The 24,653-nt window shown below is 57.8% G+C and overlaps 1 protein-coding gene across 3 annotated transcripts in view; it reads left to right on the top strand.

Annotated features, from left to right (window-relative positions):
* MST1R (macrophage stimulating 1 receptor) overlaps positions 1–23,684 on the top strand; it is a 56,987-nt gene extending 33,303 nt beyond the window's left edge. For 2 of the 3 annotated variants that reach the window (XM_039480724.1, XM_039480722.1), the window contains exons 9-21: positions 8,060–8,215; positions 10,893–10,986; positions 11,807–12,034; positions 12,777–12,923; positions 14,182–14,338; positions 14,795–14,887; positions 15,357–15,560; positions 16,845–16,925; positions 17,415–17,596; positions 20,318–20,427; positions 21,531–21,696; positions 22,686–22,822; positions 23,207–23,684. In XM_039480724.1, the coding sequence (XP_039336658.1) occupies positions 8,060–8,215; positions 10,893–10,986; positions 11,807–12,034; positions 12,777–12,923; positions 14,182–14,338; positions 14,795–14,887; positions 15,357–15,560; positions 16,845–16,925; positions 17,415–17,596; positions 20,318–20,427; positions 21,531–21,696; positions 22,686–22,822; positions 23,207–23,438 (1,987 nt within the window). In that variant the 3' untranslated portion in view covers positions 23,439–23,684. The remainder of the gene's footprint in view (positions 1–8,059; positions 8,216–10,892; positions 10,987–11,806; positions 12,035–12,776; positions 12,924–14,181; positions 14,339–14,794; positions 14,888–15,356; positions 15,561–16,844; positions 16,926–17,414; positions 17,597–20,317; positions 20,428–21,530; positions 21,697–22,685; positions 22,823–23,206) is intronic. The other variant, XM_039480725.1, reaches the window with a different exon arrangement.
* The last annotated feature ends 969 nt before the right edge of the window (positions 23,685–24,653 follow it).

Here is a 24,653-nt window from a genome sequence, read left to right as displayed (position 1 = left end):
TGATATATTTATAAAGAGCAATCATATCTCCCCTCAGCCTTCTTTTGGTTAGGCTAAACAAGCCAAGCTCTTTGAGTCTCCTTTCATAAGTCAGGTTTTCCATTCCTCGGATCATCCTAGTAGCCCTTCTCTGTACCTGTTCCAGTTTGAATTCATCCTTCTTAAACATGGGAGACCAGAACTGCACACAGTATTCCAGATGAGGTCTCACCAGTGCCTTGTATAATGTTACTAAGACCTCCTTATCTTTACTGGAAATACCTCGCCTGATGCATCCCAAGATCGCATTAGCTTTTTTAACAGCCAGATCACATTGGCGGCTCATAGTCATCCTGTGATCAACCAATACTCCAAGTTCCTTCTTCTCCTTTGTTACTTCCAACTGATGTGTCCCCAATTTATAACCAAAATTCTTATTAATCCTTAAATGCATGACCTTGCACTTTTCACTATTAAATTTCATCCTATTACTATTACTCCTATTTTCAAGGTCATCCAGATCTTCCTGTATGATATCCCGGTCCTTCTCTGTGTTAGCAATACCTGCCAGCTTTGTGTCATCCGCAACCTTTATTAGCACATTCCCACTCTTTGTGCCAAGGTCAGTAATAAAAAGATTAAATAAAATTGGTCCCAAAACTGATCCCTGAGGAATTCCACTAGTAACCTCCTTCCAGCCTGACAGTTCACCTTTCAGTATGACCCATTGTAGTCTCCCCTTTAACCAGTTCCTTATCCAACTTTCGATTTTCATATTGATCTCCATCTTTTCCAATCTAATTAATAATTCCCCATGTGGAACCGTATCAAATGCCTTACAGAAATCGAGGTAAATTAAATCCACTGCGTTTCCTTTGTCTAAATAATCTGTTACCTTCTCAAAGAAGGAGATCAGGTTGGTTTGGCATGATCTACCTTTTGTAAAATCATGTTTTATTTTGTCCCAATTACCATTGACATTCAATGTCCTACTTTATCCATAGCTATTTTATCCATACAAACTCTGGCAAATGTTTGGAACCCAATTATTATCAAGACAATGTAGATATTAATGTTGTCCATAGCATAGGAATCTTGGCATTTAGCTGTGAAAACAATATGGTAGTGTGCCTTAGTTTCCTTTTTCATACAGCACATCAGGTCTGGAATGTCTTTTCCGCTGTGAAAAGTTCCAATACTTTTTACAGGCATTAACTATGAAACATCAGTATAACAAGGCCTTTTAAAATAAAGTATGTTCTCATGTATTCCTTTTAACATGTTCAAGGGCTTTTTTCAAAAGATTAGGCACAATTTTTACAGTTCTTGGTAATAGCAACACATTAGTTACAAAAATTACCATTAGCAGTAACAACAAATCCATTGCCAGTGTCCATCCACAATCATTTTTGTCATGCCACACCTTTGGCTCAATACTATTGGGGTTCTGACATTTTAGGGTTAACCTGTGGCTTCCCTTTGCAAAATTAAGGCCTTGGCTACACTGGCGCCTTACAGCGCTGTAACTTGCTGCTCTCGGGGGTGTTTTTTCACACCCCTGAGTGAGAAAGTTGCAGCACTGTAAAGTGCCAGTGTAAACAGTGCCCCAGCGCTGGGAGCGCGGCTCCCAGCGCTGCAAGCTAATCCCCATGGAGAGGTGGAGTACCTGCAGCGCTGGGAGAGCTCTCTCCCAGCGCTGGCGCTGTGACCACACTCACACTTCAAAGCACCGGTGAAAGTAAGCCAGTGCACTCTACCGGGGCAGATCGGCCCCCCTGGCAGCCATTTAAAGGACTTGGGGCCCCTTTAAATCCCTCAAAAACCACTGACTGGGCAGGATTTTTGCAGTTCCTTCTCAAACGCATGAAACTAGTCCCTAGATTGCTGGGGAGGGGGAAGGACCCAAACACCTATGAAACATTTAAAGATTTTCACTCAAAAACCATCCCTATAGCTATTGAGAGCAAACACCTTCCACTTTCTAGCGTTCTGAAATTTCCTATATTTCAAATTGCCCTGTGCTGCCCTCCCAACCGGTCCCCTTACCCCGTGCCTCCAACAGCGCCCCACCAGCCGGAACCCCCTGCCCCACGCCTCCAGCAGCGCCTCGCCAGCCGGTCCCCCCTGCTCCGTGCCTCCAGCCTTGCCCGCCAGCCGGTTCCCCCTGCCCCGCCTCCAGCAGTGCCTCACCAGCCGGTCCCCTCTGCCCCGCACCTCCAGTGGCGCCCTGCCAGCCGATCCCCCTGCCCCGCGCCTCCAGTAGTGCCCTGCCTGCTGGTCCTCCTACCCCGCGCCTCCAGCAGTACCCTGCCAGCGGCCGGAGCCCCAGCCCTTCAAATAGCCACCAGGGCCCTGCTGCTGCCTCCTCGGGAATCTGGCAGCAGGGCTCGGGGACAATTTAAAAGGCCGGGGCTCCAGCCGCTGGCGGGGAGCTGCTGGGGGCACGGGCCAGGGGGACCGGCTGGCGGGGTGCTGCTGGAGGCATGAGGCAGGGGTGACCGGCTGGCGAGGCACCACTGGAGGTGCAGGGCAGGGGTGACTGGCTGGAGGGGCGCTGCTGGAGGCACGGGGCGGGGGGGACCGGCTGGTGGGGCGCCGCTGGAGGCGCAGGACAGGGGGGGACCGGCTGGCGGGGTGCTGCTGGGGGCGCGGGGAAGGGGACCGGCTGGCGGGGCGCCGCTGGAGGCGCGGGGCAGGGGGGACCGGCTGGTGGGGCGCCGCTGGGGGCGTGGGGCAGGGGGGATCCGCTGGTGTGGCGCCGCTGGGGGCACGGGGCAGAGGTGACCGGCTGGCGGGGCGCCGCTGGAGGCGTGGGGCAGGGGGTTCCGGCTGGCGGGGTGCTGCTGGAGGCATGGGGGCGTGGGGCAGGGGGGACCGGCTGGCGGGGCGCTGCTGGAAGCTCAGGGCAGAGGGGACCAGCAGGCGGGGCGCCGCTGGAGGTGCGGGCCAGGGGGGACCGGCTGGCGGAGCACCGCTGGGGCGCGGGCAGGGGACCGACTGGCGGGCGCCGCTGGAGGCGCGGGGTAGGGAACCGGCTGGCGGGCGCCGCTGGAGGCGCGGGCAGGGGAACCGGCTGGCGGGGTGCTGCTGGGGGCGCGGGGTAGCGGGGACTGGCTGGCGGGGCGCTGCTGGGGGCGCGGGGCAGGGTGATCGGCTGGCAGGGCGCTGCTGGGGGCGCGGGGCAGGGGGGACCGGCTGGCGGGGCGCTGTTGGAGGCACGGGGTAAGGGGACTGGTTGGGAGGGCAGCACAAGGCAATTTGAAATATAGGAAATTTCAGAACTCCAGAAAGTGCAAGGTGTTTGCTCTCAATAGCTATAGGGATGGTTTTTGAGTGAAAATCTTTAAATGTTTCATAGGTGTTTGGGTCCTTACCCCCTCCCCAGCAACCTAGGGACTAGTTTCATGCAGTTGAGAAGGAACTGCAAAAATCCTGCCCAGTCGGTGTTTTTTGAAGGATTTAAAGGGCTCCCGCTGCTGCTACCTCCGGGGCCCTTTAAATCACCACCGGAGTCCGGTTGGTGGACTCCTGGGGTAGCTGCACTGGGGCTCCAGTGGTGATTTAAAGGGCATGGGCCTCCCGGCTGCTGCTACTGCAGCGGAGCCCAGGGTCCTTTAAAGCTCCACCAGAGCCTGGGGTGGCAGCTGGGAGCCCCCCAGGCTCCGATGACGATTTAAAGTGCCTGGGGTTGCGCTGCGGTAGGGCAGCTGGAGCCCCAAGCCCTTTAAATCACTCCTAGCTCTGGGGCTCCCAGCTGCCTGTGCAGCTGGTAGCTCCTGGGGTGATTTAAAGAGTCTTGGGATTTAAAGGCCCCACCTCTTCTGGAAGAGGCCCCGCCTCTTCTGGAAGAGGCCCCGCCCCCTCCTAAGGACTCCAAAGTCCTGGTAAGTCCTTTAAGTTACTTTCACTCCTGCCCTTAGTTCCCTTTTCCCTCCTTGCCCTGAAGGATTAAACCCTGATTTCTTTTGTTTAACAGAATCCACTGGCTGATTGGGTGTACTCTCTTTGCTAACAGCTATTAGCAAGTCTTTCTTCTCCCTGTCAGCCAGGTAGTTTGCATCAACACAGACAGGAACCTGGTCACCAGTTTTCAGATTCTTAACTGCTACCAATTTCAAGGCTGGACTCTGTCTTAATGACTCTCACTCACTCATGCCCGTCACCCCAGTCGGGGTATGGGCCGCCAACCACAGATACCACACAAATCCAAAGAGTCTGAGGGAGAGAATTTGCTTGCTCTTCCCTGCATCCTTAAACATTCAGCCATAAAACTGTTCTGCTTTGAAACACCAGTAACTGCATCTGTCCTTGGACCCTGAAGCACAGACTGCTCACCTAAAGAATTAGTGTGGAGACATTCTTGTTCCAACACCATCGTCTTCCCAACAAGCTGGCCAAACACAGCCACTTGGTCATAGGGCTGTTTAAATTCCCTGACAATTTTCATTTCATCTGAGACCTTTTCAACGCTATCCACATTGGATCTTTCAAAAGGAAAGTCAGTGAATCCATTCCAAATGGAACATTTCTGGCTGCTAGGAACTGAAACCTTTTTGATTAAATTATATTCACACCCATCAGTTGCAGCAAACTGCTTGCACAGATTACCATGAGGATTCCTTTCCCTAGGAGCTTCTCTAAGCAACAATTCACCCCTCACAGAAATTCTGCCCTTACCCTCTTCACCTAGGGCTTGCTTTAAAGCAGGGGTAGGCAACCTATGGCACGTGTGCCAAAGGCGGCACGCGAGCTGATTTTCAGTGGCACTCACACTGCCCGGGTCCTGGCCACTGGTCTGGGGGGCTGTGGATTTTAATTTAATTTTAAATGAAGCTTCTTAAACATTTAAAAAACCTTATTTACTTTACATACAACAATAGTTTAGTTATATATTATAGACTTATAGAAAGAGACCTTCTAAAACGTTTAAATGTTTTACTGGCATGCAAAACCTTAAATTAGAGTGAATAAATGAAGACTCGGCACACCACTTCTGAAAGGTTGCCGATCCCTGCTCTAAAGGAACACTTTCCTGGGTTTCACATACATCCAGGATCACATTTGGCTCATCAGGCAGATTTCTACACAATCCCCTTTCAGGCAAACTCATAGATTTACTAGATAAAAGGTTACAGGTACTCTCTTTCCCTCTGCAACTTTTGTCACAGTCACTGGCAACATGCAGGTTACCAGGCTCAGCACACGCAAGCTTAGGAATTATTTCCACCTTGTTGCAAGTTCCAAACTGTCAGTGGGCAACACAATTGAATCACCTTTATGCTCTCCTCGTGCCCTGGCTAGGATATTACTGTGATCAGGCAAAGTTGCTACACCCTTTTCCAGCCACACATTAGCAACAGGCAAAATACAAGCATCAGAATTGTCTGGTCTCTGGGATTTTGCCATGACACTAACTGGATGCAACCTAGTTACAGTGCCATTCTCCCTAGTAGACACAAACTTAGGACCATTTCCTTCCTGGGCTCTAGTTGAATCCAGAACCAACTCTGAGACAATAGCACTACACTCAACCATTACAGGCTGAAAGGCACCTTCTGTCTGCTTCATGGACAAAGAACTGGAGACACATTTTCCTTTACCAGACACACAGCTCGGGATCTCATTTCCCTTGTCCCAGCACACAGGGCTGTTCACAGACAACTGCTTGGAGACTGGGGTAGCTCCCTCCATAGGCAAGTCAATACCCCTGACAGACACAGGCACATTCCCTTTACTGTTACAATTCTCCACACAGGTAAGGTATAGGGACACTCATTTTCCACTATCTTTGCCTCCCCAAACTGCTGATTAGACAAAGCCATTAGCTCACAAGGCTGCCTAGGCTCATTCAAACTTTCCTTGCCTTCCTCAGTTAGGGCTTTAATTTGCTCCTGAGAAACATTTTCCTGACCAATGAGTTCTTTCTGTGCTTGATCTAATTCCAGATTCACTTCTGAGCCATTAGACAGACATTCAGAAACTTCATTCACAGACAAATAGCTCTTTTACTCAGACAAACATTTGGAGAAACCCTCCCCAGGCAAATCATTGCCCATAATAGACACAGGTTTAAGATCATTCCTTTCCTGTGACTGGTTACCTGGACTGAACAAAGCTTTAATATTTCCCCCAATCAAAAGATCCTTAGGCAATAACTTCCTTACACCAGCTATAACTTCATGCTTAGCACCATTCTATTCAAGGTGGATTCTGGCTAAAGGCATGCTTACAGTAAGCTCATAGAGGACTACAATATTCACACTCTGATTTGGTAAGTAATCTTCCTCTTTGACAAGATCTGCTTTAACAAGAGTGATGTTAGAAGCTATAATTTGCCCTAAACAGCTTTTACCATTGACGTTTACACTCTCTATGAATTTTCCATTACCACTCCCATACATAGCATTGGCACAATTTATGGAGTCACCTTCTACTGAACTCACAGTAACAGCATTTACATAAAAGTTGGCAGTGTTGGGGTACATTCAGTTACACCTAGACAACTGCTCAGAGTTATACAACATACCAACATTGTTATAAACTGTACTTTCAAGATGATACAGTTTCTGCTGTTCTTCCATTGCTTTTTTGACTTGGAGCTTAAGTCTGGCAGTTTCTGGTTGCATCTGCTGAACCCTCTCCTCAGCAGCCAGTTGTTCCATTTGCCTTCCACAAGCCCTTTCCTCTCTTTCAGCAGCTTCTTTTTCCAATTCAGCCATTCTTTCTTTTAGCTTCTTTTTCTAATTCAGCCATTATTTTGCTTTTCCAGCCATCAAATGTCTGTGTTTCTGTTCATGATGAAGTTGCAGTTTATCTGCTGCCTTTTGCATTCTAATTGCTTCTGCAGCTTCTGTAGCATCAGGTAAGGACTGTGCTCCTGCCTTCTGCTCACTGGCCATTAACAGAGCTTTCAGTTCTTGATTTGTAGCTTTCTTTTCAAAGCTTATCCCCTTTTCTGAACACAAATCTTCCAGGGCTTTTTTGTCAAGGCCCTCATATGCTCACCCATTGCAACTGCTCTTTAACCAACCAAACTCTCAATCCCAAAATTCAAATTTGGATAGCTTGGGGTTCTGATCCAAAGCTTAATTGACCTGGTTCTGTGTATCCTAGCATGACTACGCCATTGTAACGATGCTGCCTCTGGGGGACACAACTGAGAGCATCAATTCAGGACAAATTGCTTAGACAAATTGCTCCCAAAGTGACTGGGTTGGTGCAGCTGGGCTGCTGTGGCCAGGTGCGGCTGGGCTGGTGTGACTGGATAGGTGTGACCGGGTGTGGCTGGGTCAGTGCGGCTGGATCGGCGTGGCCGGGTGCGGCTGGTTTGGCGTGGCCGGGTGTGGCTGGGTCGGTGCGGCCGGGTTGGTGTGGCTGGGTCAGCGTAGCTGGGGGCGGTTCAGTTGGTATGTCTGGTTCAGTGTAGCTGGGTCATTGCAGCTGGGTCAGCGTGTCCAGGTGTGGCTGGTTCCCCATGGCCAGGTGTGGCTGGATCAGTGTGGCTGGGTCAGCATGGCCAGGTGTGACTGAGTCGGTGCTTCCAGGTGTGGCTGGTTTGCTGTGGCTGGGTGTGGCTGGATTGGTGTGGCTGGATCAGCATGGCCAGGTGTGGCTGGGTCAGCATGGCTGGGTTGGTGTGGCCAGGTGTGGTGTGGCATGGCTGGGTCAGTGCGGCTTAGCGGCTGGATCGGCGTGGCTGGGTGCGGCCAGCTCCGTACGTGTGTACATGCTCCACTGAGGTCATATTTACACACAAACACCCATGTGGGGTCCTTTGGATGGCGTCTGGTGCCACAGACACTCTGCAGTGTGTTAGAGCCCATGTCTGTCTGCAGTGCCTGGGGCTCATCTTGGGGGCAGAGCCCTCTAGGGGAGCTCCTGCCCTAGGACTGCCAGGGCCTGTTGGGGCACGGATGGGGCCAGGCACGCTCCCAGCTATGGGATGGCCAGCGTGGGGGTGTCGGCTATGCTGGTCCGGGCGGGTCACCGGGGGGCATGTGGGCCAGGGCGGGTTGAGGGGCAGGCTGCAGCCCAGCCGGGGGTCTGTTTGTCTCCATGTTGTGCTGTCCTCTGTTCCCAGCCCCACCGAGATTCGCTGCACCAGCCCTGCAGCCAGCAACCTGGGTGATGTCCCCGTGGCCCTGTGGATAGACGGGGAGCAGTTCCCTGCCCCGGAGCCATTCCAGTACCGCCAAGACCCTGTCCTCCATGACATCTCCCCCAACTGCACCTACGAGTGAGTGCCCAGAGGACATAGAGTTGCCAAGGGTCCCCCCACCCCTGGAGCCCCCCAGTCACAGCCCCCCACTCCATCTCCCCGATCACAGCCACTCCAACCCCACAGGTCACATCACCCCCACTCCAACCCCTCTGGATCACAGTCCCTCTGGTCACAGCCCTCCCACTCCAACCCCGCAGGTCACAGTCCCACTATGTCCCGCAGAGGGTTGCGGCCTCTGGCGGGACACAACTGAGAGTATCAATTCAGGACAAATTGCTTAGGGCTTGGCTACACTTGTGATTTAGAGCGCATTAAAGCAGCCCCGGGCGCCCTAGCTCACCACCCGTCCACACTGGCAAGGCACGTAGAGCGCTCTGACTCCACGGCTAGAGCACTCCTGGTACTCCACCTTGGCGAGAAGATTAACACTTGGTGTGCATTGGCTGAATCGCCCGGGCGTCAGTGTGAACGAGGTGTTGCATTACTGCGCTCTGATCAGCCCCTGGAAATGTCCCATAATCCCCTTAAGTCAAGTGGCGACTCTTGTCATTGTTTTGGAATCACTGCAGGCACGCCAATATGCCCTTTGAAAGCTCCGATTGACAGCCAGAGACAAAGCAACCATTATTGTGGAATGCTGTGTGTGAGGGGGGCGGTGGGGTCTGTTGCTGTCTGAACTTACAAGACAGCATGCTGACATGCTCTCAGCCCCCCAAAAACCCACTCTTTCTCCTCCCACATACACACAACACACTCCCTATCACACTCCACCCCACCCCCCTCATTTGAAAAGCATGTTGCAGCCACTTGGATGCTGGGATAGCTACCACAATGCACTGCTCTCTGTGGCCGTTGCAAGAGCTGCTAATGTGGCCACACCAGTGCGCTTGCAACTGTCAGTGTGGACAGACTGTAGCGCTTCCCCTACTGCGCTCTACAAAGGCTGGTTTAACTCAAAGCGCTCTGCATCTGCAAGTGTAGCCATGCCCTTAGAGCAGGACAGTCAGAACTACAGCTTTGGGCTGTAGTTCCTTTACTATTAAGGCATGCCAAACAAGCCAAACAGAGAGGACTTCAGTTTTACCCCACTGGCTAGCCAGAAGTCATACAAGCAATTCCCTCAGATACTCCAGTTCCCTTGTATCACCATCAGCATTGCTCCTTTTGGGGATGAATGGTTATGAAAACCAATACCCCAGTAAAAGAAAAAAGGTTCTCCTGATCCCAAAGGACCAAGCCCCAGACCCAGGTCAATCTACAAGTCAGATCTTACCCACAAATCACACTGTTGCCAGTCCTTTAGAATCTAAAATCTAAAGGTTTATTCATAAAAAGAAAGAAATATAGATGAGATCTAAAATTGGTTAAATGGAATCAATTACATACAGTAATGGCAAAGTTCTTGTTTCACGCTTGTAGCAGTGGTGGAATAAACTGCAGGTTTAAATTAAGTCTCTGGAGTAAATCCACAGCTTGGGAGGGTCATTCAGGCCTTTGTTCAGAGCTTCAGCTTGTAGCAAAGTACCTTCAGAGGTAAGAAGCAGGATTGAAGACAAGATGGAGGAGACGCCGCTGCCTTTTATAGTGTCTTGCCATGTGGCCTGTGCTTCCTTTGTTCCAAAAACAAGCTACCGAGCACAAGGCGTGGAAAAACCTGAGAATTCTGTCCATAGGCATGTCCCGTATACCTTGATGAGTCACAAAGTGTATTTGCCTTCTCTCAATGGGTCATTTGTATAGCTGATGGTCCTTAATGGGCCATCAAGCAGGCTAGGCAGTGCTGATGCCAAATTGTCTGGAGTGTCACCCAGAAGCATAGCACAAGTTTGAAATACAGACAGTATAGAGCCAATACTTTAAATACAAAAATGATTCATGCCTACAGATAGCATAATCATAACTAGCAAAGCATAACCTTTTTCATAGACACCTCACTTGGCAACCTTTGTACAATATTGACTGCAAATATATAACAGTGATTGCAACAATGATCTATACAGTCACAGTTCATGTCAATAATGTCACCCCCCCCCACCACTCCAACCCTACTCTCCAACCTCCCTGGATCACAGCCTCCCTCCCCAACCCCCAGCTTGCATGGCCGCCTCCCTGCAGGGGACGGTGAAGAGCCTAGCACTCTGTGCCCAGCAGCCTGGCCCATTTCACCAGGCTGAGGGCCCCCTCCTGAGAGCCAAGGTGTTCCCCCTCCAGGCTGGGGATGGGGCAGCCCCCTGATTCCATGGGCAACCCCAGCCTCCTTCTGCAAGCCCATGACACGTGGGAGTTCACAGCATGGGGGGTTAGGAACAGGAGGCACAGCTCCCCTTGTGGACACCAGATGCCCTGGGCAGCATATCTAGCCAGCATACCCCAGCTGGGGTTCCCCTGGGTCCCCAGTGCATCCCGTACGGGGTTCCCCTGGCCTGTGGGTCCCCAGTGCATCCTGTAAGGGGTTCCCCAGCCCCATGGTCCCCAGCACGTCCAACACTGGAGGCTGGTCCGGCCTGTGGGTCCCCAGTGCATCCCATCCAGGGTTCTGCCGGCCCTCAGGTCCCCAGCATGCTCTGGCCAGGGGCTGCCCCCAGCTTGTAGGCCCCCAGTGTGCCCTGGCCAGGTCTCCCCTGGCCCTGGGGTCCCAGGCTCAGGGCTGTGCTTCACAATCCATATGGCAGTGATTTGTGACCTTCTGCAGGGGTTCGGCCCTCACCATCCATGGCACCAGCCTGGACTCCGTGTATTACCCCAGAATCCAGTTTGTGGACGCCAGCGTGGTGACGGAGGCCAAGGTGAGTATGAGGGGTGGGGCAGGGCCGGCATCGTGGGCCAGGGCCGGCTGAGGCCAGGGGATCACCGTCAGGGAGCTGGGCACGATGTGCTGAAGGAGGAGAGAAAAATGGGTTTGAAACGCTGGTCGGGCCTGGTGCAGGCAGGCGCTGTAGGAGATTCCACTCAGTCTGCCACTGCCCCCTAATCCTGCCCCTCAGCCCCTGCTAGCCCAGCCCTGGGCCACCCTGAACTCTGCCATTTCCCCCCCAATCCCACTCCATAAGCCCTGCTAGCCCAGCCCTGGGCTCCTCCCTAGCTCTGGCAGTTCCCTTCAATCCCACCCCGCAGCCCCTGCTAGCCCTGCCCTGTGTCCGCCCAGCTCTGCCAGTGCCCTCCAATCCCAGCATGCGAGCCATGCTAACCCAGCCCTGGGCTCTGCTCAGTGCTGGCCCACAGGCCCTGCTGTCCCAGTCTGAGGTCTTGGGCCCAGGCCGTGCCAGTCACAGGGGGTTGTGCATTTCCCAGGAGGCGGCTGAGAGCTCACACACTCATGTCACTGGTAGCTCTGGTCTCCAGTTATCCAAGGTGGGCGCGTTAACTTGGTGCTGCAGCCACGGGTTCCCTGCAGACGGAGTGTGCCTGTGGTGGGGCGGGGGGGATGGCAAGAGGCCCAGGCTGGGTCCATAGCATGCAGCCAGCAGAGCAAAGGGTGGCGTGGGCTTGGGCCTGATGGCGTGCCTGGGAACTGGTTCCAGGCCATATCCAGGGAGCACCGGGTCCCCTCCCCACTGTGAGCTCTGCTCCCGGGTACCCTCCTTCCAACGCACCGTGTCCCCTCAGGTGTGCACGGGGCTGCGCTCTTCCGAGCAGCTGGTGTGCCAGAGCCCAGCCTACCCCTTCGCTAACAGGGTGGAGAACGCCCATGGCAACCTGACCGTGCTGCTGGATGGCTCCCCTGGGCGCAGGGCTTTCCTCCTGCACTACTACCCCAAGCCTCAGATCCTGTCCTTTGAGCACGACGACCACAAGTACCACCTCAAGTCTGGTGACGACGAGATCGAGATCCATGTACGGAGGGGGCTGCGGGAGGCAGGGGGCCTGGGAAGGAGTGGGACTGAGGGGGCCAGGCCAGGCCTGCATTGGTGGGCTGGGGGCCAGAAGAGTGCCAGAGAGAACTGGGGGGCAGAGAGATGAGGGCCGAGGGCATGGGATGATGGCTGGTGGGGATGGGAGAGGGGAGGGCCCAGGACATGGAGGGATAACCAGTGGGAGAGGGTGGGGGAGGGCCCGGGGCTGGGCCAATGGCTGGTGGGGTTGGGTCTGGGGCCATGGCCAGTGAGGGAGGGCCCGGGGCCATGGCTAGCGGGCTGAGGGCCTGCAGGGGGATGAATGACTGGCCCTGAAGGACAGGGCACTGGTTTAGGGTGAAGGGATGGGAGCCAAGGCGAGAGGCTGGAGCTGAGGTTGGGGTGGTGCGGCACCCTGGGGAGGGGTGGGCCTGGGGGTTCCCAGGGGAGCTGGGAGGGCTCAGGTGGGATGGTTCCTGGGAGAGGCCAGGGGGTTTCCCGGGGAGGTGAGGTAGTTCCTGAGGGAGGCAGAGCAGCTCAGGCCGGGGAGTGGGGGTAACCTTGGAGAGGCAGGGTGGCTCAGGTGGGGGCGGGGTTCCAGGGAGAGGCCGGAGCGTTCCGGGGGAAGGTGGGACAGCTCAGATCAGGGAGATCCTGGGGGAGGCGGGGAGGTGGGGTGGCTCAGGTGGGGGAGTTCTCTAGTTAGGGTTGGGGGATCCCTGTGACGGTGGCTGTGTGTGCAGCAAATCGGGTTGGACGCACTGGTGGGCTGCATGAGCATCACCGTGACTGTGGCGGGCCAGGACTGCCATCCCAGCGTGCTAAAGAACGAAGTGACCTGCCGGATCCCCAGGAACCTTAGCCTCCCCCCGGATGGAGTCCCTGTGCAGGTAGAGCCGAGCTGGAGGGAGGACAGTGCTCACGCAGGGCTCCCAGGGCTTTGCCCCCCTTTTTTCCTGGCTGGCATGGAGCCCAGGGAGACTCTGGCTGGCTTGGAGCTGTGTCAGCACTGCCTAGACTGGCCCTCTGCCCTGGGGGATCTGGCCTGCAGCCTGCCACCCCCTCTCCCTGCCCTTCCTTTTTGGACAGCACTCGGGGCTGAACATGTGGGCTGAACATTTCCTGAGTGCAGCTGCCTGGGGAAGGTTTTCCCGGCCTCTGGAGGGCACCAGGCCTGTGGGGAACGACTTCCCCACTGCCAGCCAGCTGCTGGGTTTCACTCCTGGTTCTGCTGTCTGGCACACAGTGAGGAGGGCAGGGGAAGCAGCATCCAGCTCAGCATGCAGCCACAGGCTGTGCCAGGTGCTTGTTGTCTGTCCTGCGTGTAAAGGGGTGGCCGGGGGGTCCCCGCCGGCTGACCCCTCGTGGTGACCCTGTCAGTCTCCTTCCTCTGGTGTCTCTGCAACATGGCACGTACTGGGGTGGCATCTTTGATGCCCATGTCCTGCCCAACCTGCCTCACTCAGTGCTCACTGCTGAGACGAGTAGGTGCCAGGCTTTGCAGGGGTGCTGCCAGGCAGGGCTGGGACAGGGCAGAGCATGGGGGCTAGGGTACCTGGCATGCATGCTCCGAGCATCCCTGTAACAGAGGGGTGTAGCCCCATGGGCCCAATGATGGGAAATGTCCTCTGGTCCATTAGGTGACGATGCCCATCCTGCCAAGGGAATGTGGTTCGGGGCTGGCCATGTGCCACATGTGCTGCCTGCTTCTGGGCCCTCTGTTGTCCCACCAGCCCTGGGCGCTGAATCCCTCGGTACCCAGGAGACCTGTGTGGAGTGGAGCTCCCTTCATGCCAGCCCCACTCCCTCTGGAAAACCTGGGCAGGAGTGCCAGCTGCAGGAGTACAGTGTGTTAATGCTTCAGAGAGGCAGAGTGGCATGGCACATAGAGCACTGGGCTGGGATTCAGGAGATCTGGGCAAGTCGCGGCCATGCCCCGTGCCTCGGTTTCCTCCTCTGCAAAACAGGGCTAACGGTGCTGACCTTGACAGAGCACACCGAGATTGCTGGGTGAAAGTGCTAGATAAGAGCTGGGGTGATGTTCAGCGCTGGGGGTGGGCAAGTCCCCTAATCCTGCAGATGGCTTAGGGACCCATTCTCCACCTGCTGGCTGCCCAGGCACTGACTGCCTGCCCTGTCCTTCCCCAGATCTGTGTGAATGGTGCGTGCCAGTACCTGGGCTTGGTGGTGGCCACCATTTCCCCAGACCCCCTGACGGGCATCCTCTTGGCCATCATCACCACCTTCATGTTCGGCTGCCTCCTGGCGTTCCTGGTGGTGAAATACAGACGCAGGAAGGAGATGGGTAATTCCCTTCCCCCACACGGGGTGTCACACCCCTGAGCCTGCCATGGCCCCATTCCCACAGGCACTGAACATTGTGTCACACGCTCTCTGCTCTGTCAGCGTCCGCTCCCTTTCTGGGCCCCAAGCTGGGTGTCATATGCCTTACCTGGGTGAATGGGACTGTGCCCCACGACCATGGGGAGGTGTCTTCTGGCATTACAGGCAATGTGCCTGTCATCCTGCTATCTAGGCACCAAGAAATTGCCCCCCCCCCGCCCCATTGTTACTGATGCTGCACCAGTCCTTAGGGTGCCGGTGCTGAGTGGGGCTGGGCCTCCCATCCTCTCAGTGTGGCAGGGGGGCTAAGCGAAGCCTGTGGCCAGTGGGATATGTGGTACCCGGGAGAAGTGGACCAGGCCACTAGGCCAGCGTTGGCTCTTGAGGCTCTGAACGGCTTCTTGTTCCATGTCCTCAGGGACCGAGAATTTGGAGATGATGGTGAATCCCAATGGGAATGCCCCCAGCTTTGCACCGCTCCCCTCCTTCATGGACTACCGGGATGTGCAGGGTAAGGAACTGTCATGCCAGGGGGCGCTGCTCACTGTGCCTGCAGCCTATGGGGCAGGGACAAGTCACCATCCTTGCAGCAGACACCTGGCCCCCACTCCCTCCCCCGCCAGCGTGGGGCAGCCCTGCCCGTGTTAGAGCTGCACCAGCATGTCAGTCCGCTCCCTTCTATTCTGGCCCAGTGGGCGGGTCTTGGCCGTGGCTGTGTGCAGCTCCTGCCGACTGGTCCTCGCTAGCCGTGGGACCCCTGCCCACAAGCTCCCAGCACTGCAATGCCTGGGGGCCCTCGCGAGGCTGGTGGGCATTGATCGGGAGACCCTGGCGATGTTCTGAAGGGCAGTTCCTCCCTCTGCCCCAGCAGCGGGCAGGCAGCAGGGCATGCAGGCTGATCCAGTGGAGGGGAAGGGTTTTGCCAGGGTCTTGCTGTGACTTTCCTCTCTCTGCCCGGTTCCTGGCGGTGCTGCCCCCAGCAGCCACTCCCAGTGGTGGCTTTGGCAGCAGGCGCTTCCGAGATGCCTCCTACACGGGCAGTAGTGATGGCTCTGCTGTGCCTCTTGTGAGGATGCCGTCCTGCTGCGTCGAAAACCTCCGTCCTGAGCTGCTGGAGGAGGTGAAGGATGTCCTGATCCCAGAGGAGCGGCTGCTAACACACCGGGACCGGGTTATCGGCAAAGGTGAGCGCTGGGCCCGCCTGGCACCAGCAGCGTGGCCCAGTGAACACTGAACTGAGGCTGGGTCGAGCCCGCGTGGCATCTGCAGCCTGGCACAGGAGTACTGAGCCATAGTTGGGCTGGGTCTGCGTGGCACCCGCAGCCTGGCACTGTGAGTGCCAAGCTGTAGTTGTGTTAGGCTGGACCTGTGTGGCACATACAGACTGGCACAAGAAGCGCTGAGCTTGGCTGGGCCCACCTGGCACATGCAGACTGGCACAATGAGTGCTGAGCCGTAGCTGGGTCGGGCTGGGCCCACCTGGCATTCCCTCTGTGTCAAGGTCCCACCCCAGAGAAGCTCAGTACTAATGAGAGTCCCCATGTGGTGGTGATCCAGCACGGCATTCATCTGTGGCATGGCATGCGGGGCTGGGCATGGCGGGGGGGTGTCCATACCTGCCACAGCCTCGCTGCCTAGCCCTGGCTGCTCCCCTCGTCAGAGGGGCTGGTCCCTGCCCACGGCTTGAGGGCTCGGGCTGAGCAGCACGGTACAGTTTGGCTGCACCAAGATCAGCCCGTTCCCCGGAGTGCCAGGTGCATGCCTGCAGCTGGTGGCTGTTGCCCAGGTAGGTTGCCTCTCTGAACCCAATGAGGGGCAGTACCCGGCCCAGCGCAGAACAGCCCTGTGGAGAGCCCGTTGGGCTGGCCTGGAGGCCCCACAGCAGGGCAAGGCCGTATCTGGTGCCTATCTGGGCCCTGCAACGCCAACATGGCCCCATCCCCTCAGCCATATACGGTTCCCGTCCAGGCCCAATGGTGCCGACATGGCCCCGGACCCTGTATCTGGTGCCCGTCTGGGCCCTGTGGCACCGACATGGCCCAATGGTGCCGACATGGCCCCGGACCCTGTATCTGGTGCCCGTCTGGGCCCTGTGGCGCCGACATGGCCCTGTCCCCTTAACCATATCCGGTGCCTGTCCAGGCCCTGAGGCGCCGACATGGCCCCATCCCCTTGGCTGTATCTGGTGCCCATCGGGGCTCTGCAGCACCAACATGGCCATGTTCCCTTGGCTGTATCCAGTACATGTGGGGTGCCTCTCCACAGTAATACAGCCTCTGCTGTATCTGGTGCCCATCTGGGCCCTGCAGCATTGATACCCGCCCAGCCCCTCTGCCATCTTCCAGCCCATCCCCTTGGAGTCTAGATGTTTGCCCTGCCTGTGGCAGGCCGGCTGGAGCAAAAGGCAGCTTGGGGCGTTCCTTGCTGCATGGCAGCTCTCTCCAGGGTGCCTGTGTTTTCCGGGCCAGGGCATTTCGGGAGCGTGTACCACGGCACATACAGAGATCTGTCAGAGAGGGAGATCCACTGCGCTGTCAAATCCCTGAACCGTGAGTGCCCCTCCCTCTGGCTCCTGGCCTGCTCTCCCGCAGGGGCTGCCTTTGCCGCGCTCTAGGGGGTCCCAAATCCCCATCCTCCCTGGGGTCCCTCCGAGCCCCACCTGCTTCCTGCGCTGGTCCTTCACTCGTGCCAGGCTATGGGCCAAGGAACACGAGGTGATTAGAGTGGGAACCCCACCTATCTGGCTGGCTATGCCTGACTCCTGGGCATTTTCAGGCCTTCCCCCTGCGCAGCTGCCAATGCCGGGGGCTAGGAAGTGTGTGTGTGCCCAGCCCCTGCTGTGCCTGGCTGGTGGCTGGGTGTGGTGTCCCATGGCATGGGCGTAACCCCTCTGTGATGTAGCCACTGCTCTCCCGTGCCCTCTGCTGCTCCTTGCTGGGCTCCGACAGCCCAGGTTGCCCCATCCCCTGGGGCCTGTCCCTGCACTGCAGCTCCTGGACTGGTTGGTGCCCCAGCCTCAAGGCTGTGCTCGGTCCCAGGAATCACCGACGTGGAGGAGGTGGAGGAGTTCCTGAAGGAGGGGATTCTCATGAAGAGCTTCCATCACCCCCATGTCCTGTCGCTGGTGGGTGTCTGCCTGCCACGCCAGGGATTGCCCCTGGTCGTGCTGCCCTACATGAAGCACGGAGACCTCCGACACTTCATCCGCTCCAAGGAACGGGTAAGCACAGGCCAGCCACCCTCACTGCTCAAGGGCCAGGCAAAGGCAGGGTCACCCTGGCTGGGGTTTCCCTTCCTGTAGCCTAGAGGAGAACGTGTAACCTCCTGTAGCAATGCTGTGCTTGGTGGGACACTTCTGAGAGTACCAATTCAGGACAAATTGCTTAGAGCACGGCAGTTACAGACCAAGGCTGGGGTTTTTCCAGAGGTGAAAGTAAGCCAATACAGTCCGGACTGGACTGGCTTCTCCATGGGTGATTTAAAGGGCCCAGGGCTCCAGCCGCTGCGGAGAACCCTGGGCCCTTTAAATCACCGCTGGAGCTCTGGCAGCTGGGCTTGGGCGGGGATTTAAAGGTCATGGAGCTCCGGCCCCTGTGGGGAGACCCAGGCCCTTTAAAGCACCGCCTGAGCCCCGCTGCTGGAGCTCCGGCAGCACTTTAAAGGGCCTGGGGCTCCCCGCAGTGGCAGGAGCACCAGGCCCTTTAAATCCCCACCCGAGCCTGGCTGCCAGAGCCCTGGGGCCTTTAAATCACCCATGGAGAAGCTGGTCCAGTCCAGGGCTCCCTGCAGTGGCTGGAGCCCCGGGCCCTTTAAATCACCGCCGGAACCCTGCCACCGCTACCCCAGCCCTAGCCTGAGCCCTGCCACCGGAGGTAGTGGTGGCAGGGCTCCTGTGGTGATTTAAAGGGCCTGGAGCTTCGCGGCGGCTGGAGTCCCCGGCCCTTTAATTCACCCCTGAGCCCTGGGCCTCCCAGCCATCTCTGCAGCTGGTAGCTCCGGTGTGATTTAAAGGCCCTGGGGCTCCAAGCCACAGCCGGAGCCCCAGGGCCTTTAAATCTTGAAAGGCCCCGCCTCTTCTGATTGAGGCCACGCCTCATCCGGCTGAGGCCATGCCCCGCTCAGGACTCCGGCATACTGGTAAATCTTTTAAGTTACTTTCACCCCTGGGTTTTTCCACCTTTAAGGCACACCAAACCAGACAGACAGAGAGGACTTTGGTTTTAGCCGACTGGCTAACCATAAGTCATACAAGCCCTAGACACTCCAGTTTCCCAGTATCACCACCAATGCCACTTGTTAAGGGGACAAATGGCTAGCCAGAAGTCATACAAGCAATTCCCTCAGATACTCCAGTTCCCTTGTATCACCACCAGCGTTGCTCCTTATGGGGATGAATGGTTATGAAAACCAATACCCCAGTAAAAGAAAAAAGGTTCTCCCGGTCCCAAAGGACCAAGCCCCAGACCCAGGTGAATATACAAATCAGATCTTACCCACAAATCGTGCTGTTGCCAATCCTTTAGAATCGCAAATCTAAAGGTTTATTCATAAAAGGAAAAAGATATAGGTGAGAGCTAAAATTGGTTAAATGGAATTAATTACATACAGTAATGGCAAAGTTCTTGGTTCAGGCTTGCAGCAGTGGTGGAATAAACTGCAGGTTCAAATCAAGTCTCTGGCGTACATCAACAGCTGGATGGGTCATTCAATCCTTTGTTCAGAGCTTCAGTTTGCAGCAAGGTTCCTCCATAGGCAAGAAGCAGGACTGGAGATCAAATGGAGGAGTTTTCAGGGCCTTTTATATTCTCTGCCCGTGGAAGGACACTCCTTTGTTTTTACCAGCCCATGCTCTCTGCACCGGCCCAGGTGCCCTGCGGCCAGGCAGCACTGTGGCCATTGGGTTTCCAAGAGCTGCCAGACCTGTCAGCTAGGCTGAAGCTGCTGCAGGGAACAGGGGGCGTTCCGGATCCCAGGGTCCCAGTGGGGCAGGGGGTGCCTGGGTCTGGGGTCGGGGGTTGTGCTGCCTGCTGAATGGGCAGGAATGTGAGATGAGGGCTGATGGACACCCAGCAGAGCCCATCTGCCCCTCCCACCAGCCAGCCACCCAGTTCCCCTGGCTCCCAGGAGACCAGGAACCGGGACATTGGGTCCTGAGGGTGCTAGGGTCGAGTCCCGCCCCTATCCTCACGTTGTTCTCTCCAGGCTAGCTGGCCGGCAGGGCCACTTTGCACTGGGAAGGCAAGGGGCTCACCTGGCTAGCAGAGGGTGCCCTGCATTCTCCTCTCACAGCTCTGCCACTGCCCCTTTGCGCTGTCCTCCAGCCCCCCTGCTCTGCCACTGCCCCTCCATGCCGCCCTCCAGCCTCCCAGCTATTCCCCTGCAGCCCCCCAGCTCTACTGCTGCCCATCCACACCATACTCCTGTCTCCCCATCCTCAGCTATTCCCCTCTCCCCCACTCTACCACTGCCCCACCACGCTGCCCTCCAACCCTCCATCTCTGCCACTGCCCCTCCATGCTGCCCTCCAGCCCCAGGGCTCTGCCACGGCCTCTCCATGCCGCCCTGCAGCCCCCAGCTATTCCCTTCCTGGGCCCCCTACTCAACTCTGCCCGGGTAGCTCACTGCCGCATGCCAGCCCCCAGCTGTGGCCAGGGGCAGGCTCAGCAGAGGGCCATGCTCCTGTGCTCCACGCCTGTGTCCTGTAGGGGTTGCCGTGGAGACCCTCCAAGCAGCGTTCTAGCCAGGTCTCCTGACAGCCAGCCATGGGCATTGCCCCACCTGGCGCTCTGCCCCAGTCTCCTGGCTCCAGATGCAGGGTGGCTGGGGGAGCTGGGGGAGCTGGTGGTCACAGGGCTCCAGCCGTGGCAGTGCCAGGTAGGGGCTGGGCTGTGCCCAGGCATGAGGGATGGGGATGCATGTTTCCCTGCTCCTGTCTCCCCAGAACCCGACGGTGAAGGACCTGATAGGCTTCGGGCTGCAGGTGGCGCAGGGCATGGACTATCTGGCCCACATGAAATTTGTGCACAGGGACCTGGCCGCCAGGAACTGCATGTGAGTGTGGCGGGCGTGTGTCTGGTGCCTGCGTGCCCGGATGCGGGACGCTGGGGATGCCTCGCTAGCCTGGAGCACTCACTGGCACACTCCTCAGCATCCTCTTCACTGCAAGTCGCTTCCCAGTGGGACACTTTGGCCAGGCACGCTGGTCTCGGGAGTCCAGGCCATGGCACTCGTTCCTCTGAGTGCCGCCGGCAAGCCCAGGGCTGGCTGATGGGGATGGAGGGTTATGGGGCCTGGCACTGTCCCCTCTGTGCTAGCTGAGCCTGGGACTGGTTGATACAAGGCTCTGGGACTGCCCCCTCTGTGCCAACTCAGACCAGGGCCTGGTGGGTACCAGGGCCTGGCACGCCCCCTCTATGCCAACTGAGGGCTGATGGGTAACTGGGCCTGGAATGCACCCTCTGGTGGGTATCAGGGCCTGGCACTGCCCCCTCTGTGCTCACTTAGCCTTGGTCTGGTGGGTACCAGGGCCTGGCACTGCCCCTTCTGTGCCTGCTGAGCCCGGGGCTGGTGGATTCCGGGGCCTGGCATTGCCCAGTCTGTGCTGGCTGAGCCTGGGCTGGTGGATACTGGGGCCTGTCACTGCCCCCTCTGTTCTGACTGAGCCCGGGAATGGTGGGTACCAGGGCCTGGCAGGCCTTGTCTGTGCCAGCTGAGCCCAGAGCTGGTGAGTACCGGGGCCTGGCATGTCCCTTCAGTGCCAGCTGAGCCTGGGGCTGGTGGGTACCGGGACCTGGCATGCTCACTTGGTACTGGCTGAGCCTGGGCAGCAGCAGGGCGAGTGTTAGTCAAGCCACCTCAGAAGGAACCCTGCTATTACGAGGATGGGGTTCATGGCCCAGGAGCAGTTACTCTGCCAGCTGGGAGGGTGGACGCGTGGCCCTGGGGGCTGCATTGAGACCTGCCAGCCTGTGTGCCAGTGGCTGCTGAATGCCCGCCCATGGCTTTGGGCCCAGATGTCTGGGGGCTGGAGATAAGCGGCTCCGAATGCCAGGCTCCTGGAGCGGTGCCACCAGCTCAGTTGGCATTCCCCGGGGCGGTGGGGACCAGCCTGGTCCTCCTCCCACTCTGCCCCCAGCCCTGTCTGTGCCTTGCAGGTTGGACCAGACATTCACAGTGAAGGTGGCGGATTTCGGCCTGGCCCGGGACGTCTTTGATAGGGAGTATTACAGTATCCGGCAGCACCGCCAGGCCAAGCTGCCCGTCAAGTGGATGGCGCTCGAGAGCCTGCAGATCCAGAAATTCACCACCAAGTCGGACGTGGTGAGTGCGGAGTGGGCTGTGTGTGGGGCTAGTGCATTGCCTGTGCCCATGCCACGCCCACCGGGGGGCGCCCAGGAGCTGGGTGGCTATGGCAAGTGACTGCAGAATGGCCCTATGTGGCTCCCAGCCGCTCCAAGTCCAGGACAGTGCTTTGCTCTTCTCTTCATGCCAGCTCCCACCCCGGCTGGACCCTGCCCCCCACCGGGCACCCTGGGCACATGGCTGATGGAGCCAGGGTTAGTGGCTGGTCTGCACACGGTGTCACTTGCCTCCCTTGGCATATGGGGCTTTGGAAGTTTAGACCTATTACGTGTGGCTTGCCCTTTCCCAGCAGCCTGCCACCTGCGCTGGCTGTGCTGTGTCAGCTGGCAGTGGGCAGAGCCCTGCCAGCCAGCGTGACTGGCACAGAGCAGCACTTGCTGAGCACTTGGCCTCCAGCTGAGCTTCCTTGGCTGCACAACGGGGGTCTGGGCATCTCCTACCACTTGGCATTCCCATCGCTGTGCAAAGGAGGGGAGAGCGCAGCCCAGGTAGAGCCCGTCCCCAGGGGTCAGAGACCAGCATGGGGAGAGCGCGGCCTGGGGGTCAGTGTGGCCCAGGGAGAGTGCGACCCAGGGGTCAGAACACGGCCCGGGGGTCAGAGCACTCCAGCAGACACCACTCCTGACGTCGCTGACCCAGGCAGGTCCGTGTCCTTGCTGGCCCATACTGGGCCTATGTGGGGTCTCAAAATATGGCTCTCCGGCAGGTGGGCAGGTCAGGTAGCCAGAGGTAAAGAGTTGGGGGAGGAGCGGGGATTAAGCTATCCCCTCCCTGGTGGAGACCAGAGACCTGATGGGGCAGATTCTCCCATGCCTGCTGCTGCGGGCACTGCCAAGGCCAGGCCCCCGGGCTGGGTCCCCTCAGGCAGTGCCCACATGTGCAGTGGGAGACTCCAGGGGGCCGCACGCATGGTGCTGCCGGAATAACCCCCATTCTCTCCGGCACAGTGGTCCTTCGGAGTCCTCCTGTGGGAGCTGCTGACACGTGGGGCCCCACCGTACCCCGAGGTGGATCCCTACGACATAACGCACTACCTGCTGAGTGGCCGGCGCCTGCCGCAGCCTGAGTACTGCCCGAACTCGCTGTGAGTGCTGTGCCCTCTTCCTCGCGGGGAGCGGGGGGTGGCTCAGGGCCCCTTGGGGACCTTCTGCCCCCACAACCCCGCTCCCTCCTGTGTCCCCCACATCAACCCCACATATCCCAGCTCCCAAACTCCTGCCTACCAGCTCCCAGTGCCCAGTCAGCGCCCCCAAAATCCTCCTCATCCCCTCACGCAGGACACTCCCTTTGGGCTCCCCTTTCCTGGTGCATGGGGTTGCGGGGTGCAGGGGGCCCAGCAGGGGAATTTGGGATGGTTTGGCATGTGGGGATCAGGTGGGGGAGCAGGAGGTGGTCTGGTGCTGGAGTCCGGCTGAGCTCCCTGCGCCTGGGCCTGTCCTGACTCTAACGGGCCCTCTCTTTGGGGCAGGTACGCAGTGATGCTGAGCTGCTGGGCTCCGAGCCCCGAGGAGCGCCCCACCTTCTCCACCCTGATCGGGGAGGTGGAGTGCATCATGGCCTCCCTGAAGGGCGAGCGCTACATCAACCTGAACATCACCTATGTCAACCTGGAGCCTGGCCTGTCCAGCCCGTCAGTGCCTGGTTCCGAGGACGAGCTGGCCTCTAGTGGGGAGGAGGGTGAAGCAGCTGCCGCGTGCTAGGGGGTGCTATCCACCCGTGTGGCACCAGGAACGCAGTCAGAACTGGCCAGGGAGACCTGGGCTGGGCAGCATGTCAGGGGGCTGTGGCGACATGATGGGAGGCGGCACCAGCACCCAGCTGGGCTCCCATTGGCATTGCCTGCTTGGCGTGTTGGGACAGGGATGCTGACCACTACCTGATATTCTACCTGATATTTATTGTGTAGCGAAGAGACACAGCAACTATTTTAATACAAAGGAACTGTCAAAACCAACAAGTTCTGGGGCTTGAATCACAAAGTTTTGGTTTGGGGGAAGCTTTGGAATTCGGGCTCTTTGTCCTGATTTCATGGGGGCTTGTCCAAGGGGTGAATGGAAATTCGGCTCCCACCCGGCGCAGGGACAGCTGGGCCTGGCTGTCACACTATGTCCTCAGCAGGGTGCAGGACTGCTGGCAACCCTCCCTCCCAGTGCCACCCGGGGTCTGCATGGAGCCAGGGCCTCGGAGCATCCTGTGACTGTCTGGGGATATTGGAATTGTTTGTCCTGGTTCTAAGCTCAGTGCCCCACACGGCTGCTGGTGCTCTATGGACCCAGTGGCTAGGGATGTAGCCATAGGGGCTGGCACCAGCAGGGCACGCCCTGGTGCTGGAAAGCTCTCTGCCCACACTGTGGGCTAGGAGCCAGGGCTGTGTGGGGTAGGGCCCTGAGGCACAGGGCATGACCTCTCACACACAACCCTGGCAGGAGTTGCCTGCCTGCGCAGCCGGGTTCATGGCCCTGCAGGCTCAGGGACCAGGCGTCCCTTCCGCTATCCCAGCCCTGCCCTGGGGGTGGGGGCGTACCCTCTGGGGCAGAGAGGAATTCAGTATCCATGGCCAGTTCTTCCAGCCTGGCCTGGCCCCAGGGCTTGCCCTGAGATTGAGGGCAGGAGCCATGGCAACACAGCGCTGAACAAAGCTAGGTGCCAGGGTGCTGTTGGACCACACACACCCTCCACTTTCTAGGGCAGGTCCCTCAAATGCCAGTGGTATCCCAGTGGTGCCCAGAGAGGGGCCGCAGCAGGGGAAACAAGTCCCAGAGCTTGAAGTTCCCACCTGACTTGCCCCTGCAGCCAGGGGCAAGCCGGCAGGAGTAACATCCCTAGGGAGTGCCAGCCTAGGACGACCCCTTGCTCAACACCTCACCAGCCACTACATGGGACCCACCTTCCCACAGCACTGGGTTGGGGCTGGC

This window comes from Mauremys reevesii, linkage group 7 (assembly GCF_016161935.1).
Source record: "Mauremys reevesii isolate NIE-2019 linkage group 7, ASM1616193v1, whole genome shotgun sequence".
Classification (NCBI taxonomy): Eukaryota; Metazoa; Chordata; order Testudines; family Geoemydidae; genus Mauremys; species Mauremys reevesii.
The sequence above is the reverse complement of the archived record's forward strand: the minus strand, read 5'-3'. Positions and strand labels throughout refer to the sequence as shown.